The sequence below is a fragment of the Hyperoodon ampullatus genome, assembly GCF_949752795.1.
Source record: "Hyperoodon ampullatus genome assembly, chromosome: 15".
Taxonomy (NCBI): domain Eukaryota; kingdom Metazoa; phylum Chordata; class Mammalia; order Artiodactyla; family Ziphiidae; genus Hyperoodon; species Hyperoodon ampullatus.
In genome coordinates this window covers 17024080-17034700 of record NC_136928.1, presented here as the reverse complement: position 1 = coordinate 17034700, position 10621 = coordinate 17024080, and the positions used below count along the sequence as shown (strand labels likewise).

The following is a 10621-nucleotide window of genomic DNA, read 5'->3' as shown; positions in this document are numbered from 1 at the left end:
ACCGCCCGCCTAGGGGGAGGTTGTGGCGGAAGGGAGTTTCTGGCATTATGGCGGGGTCTCTCCTGGGCCAGGACTCCGGAAGCACAGCTGCAGTCACTGTGATAAAGCGGGCGTTGGAACTAGAGTCCGAGTGCCGGTACCCGCAGGCTCTGGTGTGTTACCAGGAGGGGATTGATATGCTCCTGCAGGTTCTGAAAGGTGAGCAGTGAGCCGCGGAGGGAGGACTAGAGGAAAAGGAGCTGCAATCTGCTGTGTCTGGGCGGCAGTGAAAGATTAAAACGCTTACTGTGCACAGCGAGAAAGCCTTAAAATACAGAACGTAGGGTAGTCTACAGGACAGGTGGACTGATTTCTTTGATATCTTTAGTAGATTGATGACGTCAATAAAAGAGGGGTTACTATCCTAGAATTTTAAGAGACATAACCAAATGTAATAGATAAGCCTTGAAAGGATTTGGGTTTGAATGAGCTGTAAAAGACATTTTGGGATCAAGTTGGAAAGGTTGACTATGGATTGGGTAGCATTAAAATTAACTTTGTTAGGCAGTCTGGTATTTTTCGAAATCTGTTCTTAACTTTAGAGATGTAGCCTGAAGAAGTGTTTGGGGAAGAATTGTCATGATGTCTGAATTTGATTTTACTTTAAAAGAAAGTTGAAGCAAGTATGGCAAAATGCTAACAATTTTTAAATCTAGGTGCTGGGTAATAAGGGTGTTCGTTACACCCTTTTCCTTACTTTTCTCATTAAACATTTTCATTACATTTTTTTTTTTTTTTGGCCGTGACCCGCAGCATGTGGGATCTTAGTTCCCGGACCAGGGGTCGAACCCGCGCTCCCTGTATGGAAGCGCGGAGTCTTAACCACTGGACCGCCAGGGAAGTCCCTTCATTAAAAGTTTAAAAACAAGATTTTTTTTTTTTATGAGAAATGGGTATACTGAAATTCGGTGTGAGAAATGTATAGGATTGTGAGAGGAGACAGTTAAGACTTTGTGTTACATGGTTATTGAATGTTGAGAGGTACACAGATAACCCTTAACACCCAATACAATCCCTGGCAGGTAGTAAACACCTAGTAATTATGTATTAAATTGACTTAAGACCAGCCCCTGCTCCCCAGCCCCTGGGGTTCTTAGTCTGGCCTCAGATCTCCCCTCTGTGCTTTTTAGCCTGAGTGTCTCTGATTTGTTTCAGAAGCTTTGAGATAGTAGAGGCTGCTTTTCAATGTTCAGCACTTTTCTCAGAATGGTAAAACTCTACCTTGGGCAGGGACCATATGATGATGATGATGATGATGACGGTGATGATGGTGATGATAATGAGAGTAACATCATTTGTAAGTGCTGAGTGCCAGGCAGTGTGCAGAGCACGTTAAAAGCATGATCTCAATTCATTCTTACGATTGCCTTATGAAGTAGGAGGTGATGTTATCCTCATTTTACAGCATAAAAAATAAAGTTCGCTTTCCAGTTCTGCCACAATTGGTAGAGTCACAGTTGAAAGCCAAGGCTTTAAAGACTCTACTATACTGACTCTCAGAAAGAGAGATGGTGTACATTGTTCGACGCTGAAGCAGCAGCATCACAGGAGTTCTGCGCCTGTGTGCTCCACTGATCCTGTGGGGCTTAGAGAGACAGTGACGTGATCTTGCAGGTTAAGATGTAAGTGCAAATAACTCTAACACAGGGAAGAAGTGCCAGGAGCCATATGGACAAGTGCAATGAGGATTTAAACAGTTAACAGTCATTGGGGGATGGAAAGGTGTGGGTGGTTTTTGATAGGGGTTTTGGAGGGATGAGTAGAATTTCAGAAATGCAGCTGAAAGTGTTCCAATTCTGTCTGTACTGTTTTACCAAATAAGTGGTTCAGTTCGCTTTGGCATAGGTCTGTGGAGAAAGAGTGAGAAGTAAAGATTAAAGGTAGACTGGGGCTTGGAGCACACTGCGGATGGCCTTGACTTCCAGGAGATTTTTAAAATTTTTTATTTATTTTTTTTGCGGTACGCGGGCCTCTCCCTGTTGTGGCCTCTCCCGTTGCGGAGCACAGGCTCTGGACGCGCAGGCTCAGCGGCCATGGCTCATGGGCCCAGCCGCTTCGCGGCATGTGGGATATTCCCGGACCGGGGCACGAACCCGTGTCCCCTGCATTGGCAGGCGGACTCTCAACCACTGCGCCACCAGGGAAGCCCTGCTAGGAGATTTTAACTCATTCCATTGACAAGGAGAAACCATTTAAAGTTTTTACAAAGGAGTGATGTAATGAGAGTTGCATTTCAGGGCTCGGCTCTCTTAGGAATATGCTTTTCTCCCAAATATTTGCATGACCTACTCCCGCTCCTCTTCCAGGTCTTTACACAAATGTCACCTTATTTGTGAGGACATTCTCTGACCCCAGTGTAAAATTACAACCCCCATGCCAGGACTCCCTTATCCTTCTTCCTTGCTTTATTTTATTTAATAGCACTTAGCACAATCTAACATACGTGTTTTACCAATTTATTTATTTATTTATTTTAAATCCATTCATCTGCCAGTGAACACTGAGATTGCTTCTACCTTTTGACTATTGTGAATTTCCCATTGCTTATTTATTTATTTATTTATTTGGCTGCGTTGGGTCTTTGTTACTGCGCGTGGGCTTTCTCTGCTTGCGACGAGCGGGGGCTACTCTTTGTTACAGCGTGTGGGCTTCTCATTGCGGTGGCTTCTCTTATTGTGGATCATGGCCTCTAGGCACGTGGGCTTCAGTAGTTGTGGCACGCGGGCTCAGTAGTTGTGACTCGCGGGCTCTAGAGCGCAGGCTCGGTAGTTGTGGCGCATGGGCTTAGTTGCTCCGTGGCATGTGGGATCTTCCCGGGCCAGGGATTGACCCCATGTCCCGTGCATGGCAGGCGGATTCTTAACCACTGTGCCACCAGGGAAGTCCTACCAATTTATTTTTATTGTTGTCTTTCCTCTCATTTGAATGATAGGGGAGGACTTAACTGCTACGTCTCCAGTGCTTAGAACAATGCCTGGCATGTGGTAAGTTCTCAGTAAATATTTCTTGAGTAAATGAGTGAATATGGCAAGAGCGTAGGAGAGACATTAACCTGAAGACTGAAGTCAAGCAGACCAATTAAGGAGCTCCTGCAGAAGTCAAGACGAGAGGTGATAAGGGCCTGAATGAACCAGGGGGGTGACACCAGTATTAGGAAAGGGAGGGGACAGTTTGGACATTGAATTACTGGCACTGGCACATGATTAGATGTTGGAATGGGAATTGAAGATGGCTGTATGATTTCAAGCCTGGAAAACCAAGGCATGTTTGAAGAATGGGTCTATAGTATCAAACTCTGATCAAGGATGATGATTAAGAAAGGAGTACTATATTTGTAGAGGACAGGGAAAATAGAGTATATTTATAGGCAGGAGCACAGTAACAGTAGAGCTTAAGAAAAGAGATGTTAGATAAAATGTTCTAAAGGAAGCTGAGAGGGAGGTGTATGGAAAAAATTATGTAGATGATAATCATATTGACAACATTTATTGAGTATTTCCTACATGCAAGTCTCTTTCATAATTAATCATCTCCACAACTCTCTAAGGTACTGTTACTCTTTCTGTGCTACAGATGAGGTTGCAGAGAGGTTGAATAACTGGCCAAGGTCACATAGGCAAAAGTGACAAAGCAAGTTTTGAACTAGAACAGCCTGACTCCAGATGCTTTGCTGTTAACCACTTTTCATACTGCCTCTTTGTAAAGAGTCCGTAAAATGCTGAATCCTGACAAAAAGTTCAAAGTTTTTGAGTTTAGAGGCACATATATCAACGTAGTGGAAGAGTATGAGTTCTCATATCACCTTAGGACAAAAAAACAGGATTCTCCACAAGATATTTATGGATGATATATGGGTATATTAAGATTTTCTTATGCTACTGTAGTATAGGCATGAGAAAGTGGGGGTCTAAATGATATTAATTTTGGCAGTAGAAGAACTTGAAAGGGAAAGATTTCAGTAATTATATGGATATCAACAAAGTGTTGGAAACAACTTAAATGCCCCTGGGTAGGAGAGTGGTTGCATAAACCATGGTACAGCCAAACAGTGGAGTACTATACTGCTGTAAAGAGGGTTGAGCAAGATCTTTGTCAAGTGATATGGAGTGATTCCCAGGATATACTGTTTAGTGAAAACTGCAAAGGACAAAGAGTAGCTATAGTATGGTAACCTGCATGTAAAGACAAAGATATAAGAAGATTTTCATGTGTCTACTCATTTGTTGAAACACAGGAAGGATAAAACCAGAAACTAATGAAATTAATTACTTAATATGTGGTGGGTGGGAAAGAGGTGGAAAGAAAGGGGAAATGGGAGTAGGGTAGCAGGATGAGGAGGGAGTGAATAACTTCTCTAAGTTATTCAATTGTTACACATAAAGGAGAGCGAAAGAAATAGGTAACCTAAGCATCTTTGGAAAATAGTATTTTGGCTGTATTCTGTAAAGTTAAAGACAAAGTGAACAGTATACAAACATTGTATTATTTTAATTGGTAAATTATTTTCTCACAACAGTATGGGTTAGGAATTCTCAAACTATTTTATGTCTATACTAGGCTTGAACAAGCCAGTAAATATATTGTGGATAATAAAAGAAGTTACAGGTAAGGAAAGGAGGAAGGCTAGAATGAACCCTGTGGGATCAAAGTTATCAGCATGAATTCATGGTTTTTAATGTAGATACAGATGGACAGACATAGAAATAGAGTTGTATGTGTGTGTTAGTAAACCTCCACGTACTTTCTACCTGCATTGACGGAAAGAGTCTAGAGGTAGTGATAAGACTCCCTGAGTAGCAGTTAGTACCCAAAATATGATTTCTTGATACCATTCTCCAATAAAAGGAACCAGCACTCCTTGGAGAAATGGTTGATTCCAGGGCTGGGGCAGGGAAAATAAAACATTTTGCACCAAAAAGTAAGGAAGTGCTCAAAAAATGAGGGGTTACGTCAAAAGGACAAAGAGCCAACATGATGGAACTCTTAAAATTTGAGCAAGAAAATGTGAGCAAGAAAATATTGATAGTATTGGATTACAACCCATAGAATAAAAGATATATCCATGAGTCCATATTGATATAAATCATTAGTTGAATAAGTAAGTAGATGGGAGAGCAGAGGCAGCTCTTCCTTACAGTGGAATTCCGATTAATAAATTAAAAAGGAATGATGGAAATAGAAAATCACCATTTGGCAAACACTGCAGTAATAATTGTTGCAGGCAAAGACCATCAACGGATGCTAAAATTAGCGGATGAAGAGTGGAGAGAGATAGGATATCTTCCCACAAGATAGTGATTCCATACAAAAGAGAAAATAGTGATTTTTCCAGTGGAGAAATCTGTGAACTCCACCTTAACCAAGTGATCAAAGTCAGTGTCACCAGGAATAAGACACATCAACATCGTGTACCCACTGAGAAGGGCACAACACTTCTGTGATTTTCTTGCTAAAAAAATGCATAACCTCAGTCTGTCTAATCATGAGAAAACACAACAGCCCCAAATGAGAGACATTCTACAAAATAACTGACCACACGTACTCTTCCTAAATGTCAAGGTCATAAAAGGCAGAGACACACTAAAGGAACTGTTACAGATCGTAGGAGGCTAAAGAGACATAACAACTACATGGTATGTGGGATCCTGGACCAGAAAACGAATTTTCCCACTAACTTTCTTTAGGTTTGTAGATGAGCTAATAAGTGTCATGTCAATATTAAGTTACTTACTCTGATAACTGTACCATGGTTGTGTGATATGTTAATACTAGGGGCATCTGGGTGAAGGGATTCTGTGCCATTTTTGTAGCTTTTCCATAAATACATAGTTAATTCAAAATAAAATGTTTTAAAACTCAGGGTTTAAAAATGAAATTATAATGGAAAATAAAAGCAATATTAAAAGAGAGGAAGGAAGGAGCCAAGAATTGATTTGGTGACTGATTGGGGGTGGGGCTTGGAGTAAGACTTTATTTGATAATGTATATTCAAAAATACCTTCCATTTTTGGGGTGGCTGGGAAAATGATTCAGCATAAACCATAAAGGGGAAGTCTAGAACAGAAACTGGTTTTCTGGAAGAAAGATAGGTATTATTTGCTCTCTTTTGATTGTTTGCTCTCTTTTGATTATGCTTAGATTTCAAACTTATGGGTAATTAGGACAAAATAGTGCTCAGACTCAGTGACATGTAATAAGCCACCTTTGTTTCCTCACCAGATTTGAAGTCTCAGCAGTGAGACACGGTGTCTGAGTCCCCACTCCTAAATAAAGCTGCTTCAAATGCTTAGTGAAAAAAATGAAGGCCCTACATGATCAAGCTAAATTTGGGCCTATTATTTGTGCATTTTAGGACCAAGACAGACCATGCCAAAGGACAGGAAATCCGTGGAAAACTTGGGAAATGGGAAATACTGCTTGTACCAAATGGGAAGCCTGTTTTGAAACTTGAAAGTGTATTTTTTAAATTTGTAGGCACCAAAGATGTAACAAAGAAATGTAATCTCAGAAAAAGAATTTCTGACTACATGGATAGAGCAGAAAACATAAAGAAATACTTGGATCAAGAAAAAGAAGGTAAAGAGGCTGTTTTGGAGAGTGTGTGTATGTGCTATTGTGATAAAGCCCATTTCACCCAGTGTTTCTGGCTGTGCCCTTTGGAGCTTGCAGGTCTACTCTGCATTTCCTTTCGTCTGCACACGAGCTGTTCTTAACCTTTTTCTTCCCTGGTCGGGGGAAGGTGGGGGTCAGATACCCTCCTGAGAATCTGAGGACAGCTCGACGTACTGCAGAACTTGGCATGCCATTTTAAGGAGTTCATAGATCCCCGTGAAGCTTATGTGTAGACTCCAGTTTCAATAATACTACAGAGGAATAGTGAATATAAATCCTGTATTTTATTTGTATTTCCCTTTATAAAATGACCCAAATATTAAAGTAGCTCAAGAAACTCCTGGGACTTCTTTGAGATTTTCATTGTGAGTCAAAACAGTTCAGGAGTTAGGTATTTCTAATGATTAGAGGTGCAGGAGGTATGGTTCCCTATTTATAATTGGTTCTCTACTCATGAGGATCCAGTTTACAAACATATAGAAACAAATGGCCATTGCCACCTGAAGGGCACAGCTGCTGCTTTCTACAGTCAGTGGAACTACTGCCCTCAAAAAACCCAGTGCCCCCGGCCCTCAGCTGCTCTTTACTCCAGCCCTCTCCCCACCTCTTCCTGGTATTCTGTACTAGCGCACACCCTGACTACCCGCATTGAGGTCCTCTGTTGAGTGGGAATAAAATTGTTTCCTTCACCCCAAATTGAAATCTACAATGCAATTTCCCTCTAAAACTTGGATGAAATATAGTACCATCAGCATTGTGGTTTGAATACTGTGGGTTAAATTAACCTGTGTGGCTAGCTTGGCTTGAAAACCGATGCACGGTTGGTAACATTCTATCTTTGGAAATATTAGGAACAGAATCCAAGCTACCGGTTTTCAAACAAGGTTTAAAAATGCAACCACCATATAAATTAGGAACTATCATTAAGGGTCATATGTTTAAAAAAAACCGTAAAGGTCTTCGATAACTTATTCAATAATTAGCCATTTTGAATAAACAAAAACAATGGAACTACCCTGCTGACGCTGTGGCATTCTAGGCTTTGGCTTGGGTTATTAAGAAGTCCTATAAATTTCTGCTTAACACAGTCTCTACAAGTTCTAAGAAAGACTCCTAGACTCCATATTATATTGCATTTATATATTTAATACTTCAGCTATTCAGTTGCAAGTCATAGAAAGACTTAAATCTGAAGAGAAGGACCAGATGGCCACTGAATCATAGCTTGTGGTTCTACTCATGGTGGCAGGAATATTAGGTATCTTTATACATACGGTTCCCTCTTGAATAAACTGCCTGGTCTGTAGGATTTAGTTCAAGAACCTGTTCCAAGAAATCTCTGGACTTTCCCACTTGCCCGGCCTCCTTGAAGGCAAAAAATCCCACATGGAATTTACCTTTGCATGTGTAACACCTTGCAATGTGCCTGGCATGGAGTAGGCATTCGAAAATGTTTGCTGACTGCACGAGTTAAAAAAAAATTAACTTGTATCTGATGCTGATTTATTACTGGGTGTAAATATAGTATGTCTAAAAAGAAAGGAAGTAGTCCCTGATTTTATTATTGAAGCTTGTGTTTTGTAGCTGGAAAATATCACAAGCAAATTAAAATAGAAGAGAATGCAACAGGTTTCAGTTATGAGTCACTTTTTCAAGAATACCTGAATGAAACAGTTACGGAAGTTTGGATAGAAGATCCTTACATTAGACACACTCATCAGGTAGGTGAAATGTACTCCCGTACGATGAAACGTTATTGTTTTAAATGTACGAGTTAGTAATAACGCCTCCTAATGTCTTTCAGCTGTATAACTTCCTTCGATTTTGTGAGATGCTGGTTAAAAGAACATGTAAGATAAAAACTATTCATCTCCTCACCTCTCTGGATGAAGTAGGTATCTGAAGGCATTTACTGTCTCTTAATGTCATGAACTTTACTCAGTTGCAGGGTGTAGTTCAAGGCAAACCTGGACATCATGCTTCAGTTAGAGCTGTTTCACTGGGAATGAACTTATTCTCTAACAACCGGCATAAAACACCTTGGGAAAAATGCTGTTGATTTCAGTATGTCATATCTTGTATTTGGCCACTTTGCTAAACTCTCTTGTTCAAGTAGTTTCTCAGTTTCTTGGATATTCTATGAGGCAATCACACTGTCTGCATTATTGACAATTTCTGTCATCTTGATTTTGATTTAAATAGGAATGCTTCTAAAGAATTCATATTTCTATGATTAATTTGAGAAGAAGGAAGCCCCATCTGAATAACGAAACAGCACCATTAAAATATATTTTATTTATTCTTTAATTGAATATAGGTTTATTCACTTTCACTTCCTTTTACAGAAAAACTAAAGATATCTGGGTTTATTAGTAAACGAGTCCTGTGCCATGCTGAGAAATTTACTATGAAAAAACATGCATCTCTAGAAATTATAAAAAATATTTACGGATTTGCCAAGCCACAGAATGCTAATGTAATAAAATACATTTTAGGAGATAGGACAGAGTTGTGTTATGTTCACGTTAGAGAAAAAAACAATTATTTTGATAAAAACAGTTGCTCTTAAACTACTTCATCTTCTTCGGTTGCTTGTTTGCAATAATGGACAATGAAACTAGTATAGAATCTTTTCATTTTAATTCACCTATGATACACATTGCATTGTTTAGGAATAATTTAAAATATTAATAACTGAGGCAAAAAGTTGTATTTTTCCTATTAACAGGGCAGTGGGAAAGAACAGCAAAGTAGTGGCCTGGAAGAAATAAGAGAGTCACTCAGGAATCATGGAGTGCAGTTGGAATTAGAATACTCTTCTTTGATACACGACCGGGAAATTAGGTTAGTGTATAGTAATATTTTAATTTTTATGCAGTTGAAAAATACTTACTTTTATTTCTCATAAGTTATATATAATTACATACAATATTCAATTTAAATATTAAAGATTTAAATAAAGCTCAATTTTCATATCTTTTCACTTTTGAAGAAAAAAAAAATCTGGCTTATTTTGTCCTGTATGTGAGTTTCCTATTTCCTAATGGAATAAAATTTACATGTTCTGTGTCATGTGAGAAGAGGAAGTACTTTTCTGTCATTCAGCTATACACAGTGTTATGGCATTGGGATAATTTCCTTTTCTAGTGATACTAATATTTATTTAATGTGGTTTTACTTCTCATGGTCTTTTAAATATTCTAGTAGGCATGACAGGACGTTGTGTCATGCCTGCCAGGGCTCCCCCTGCTTATGTCCCCCACCTCTAGGCAGGGGAACCCCTGAAACATCACCACAGTCTGCCTGAGTACACTTGGAAGCCACTTCTTAGCAGAACTGGGAAGCTTTATCAGCAAGGTGAAATTCAGGAGGAAGGTTTAATTGAATTGTTAAACTCCTTATCAGCTAATGGATGTTTTGTTTCACTGTAGACACAGCCCATAGGTAAACCCAGGTTTGGTTCAACTCTTGCCACTGGAGGAAGTGATTTTATTTGTTAGGGGGAAATTTAGCTGACACTTAGTACATTATAGCTTTGGTCATTGTCTGACTTAAATGTCTGGAATGTAATACTATATACTAATTTCAATAGGTTCAACAATGGTTGGATGATTAAGATCGGAAGGGGACTTGATTATTTTAAGAAACCACAGGTAGGATATAGTCTTATGAGTGACTGTGTAGCACTCTTTTTACTTTAACAAAATGGCTTTGGTCCTTTTTGTTAAAGAATTTCTTTTCTTCTCTTCTTAGAGTCGTTTTTCCCTTGGATATTGTGATTTTGATTTAAGACCATGTCATGAAACAACAGTGGACATTTTTCATAATAAGCACACACAAAAAATATGATGGGTAGTAGCCTAATTTACATAATATATTTCTATTTTAAATGAATATTCAATTTTTTTTTTACTTTGGACAGATCATTCCTATAATGTATGAATTTAACAATAAACTTTTACATTCCTAC

General features: G+C 39.1%; 1 protein-coding gene and 1 long non-coding RNA gene across 2 annotated transcripts in view; one reads left to right on the top strand and one right to left on the bottom strand.

The window, feature by feature from the left end:
• Positions 1–47: 47 nt before the first annotated feature.
• Positions 48–10607, top strand: LOC307063993 (MIT domain-containing protein 1-like; the record flags this gene model as incomplete). The annotated part of the gene is made up of 7 exons (XM_079720407.1): positions 48–198; positions 6514–6615; positions 8236–8372; positions 8456–8542; positions 9380–9495; positions 10244–10304; positions 10405–10607. The coding sequence occupies 7 exons, from the start codon at positions 48–50 to the stop codon at positions 10498–10500; spliced, it is 750 nt and encodes a 249-aa protein (XP_079576533.1). The 3' UTR covers positions 10501–10607.
• LOC307063997 overlaps positions 8893–10621 on the bottom strand; it is a 61762-nt gene continuing 60033 nt past the window's right edge. Inside the window, exon 6 of the long non-coding RNA XR_013811267.1 lies at positions 8893–9409. This is a non-coding gene — a long non-coding RNA (uncharacterized lncRNA). The remainder of the gene's footprint in view (positions 9410–10621) is intronic.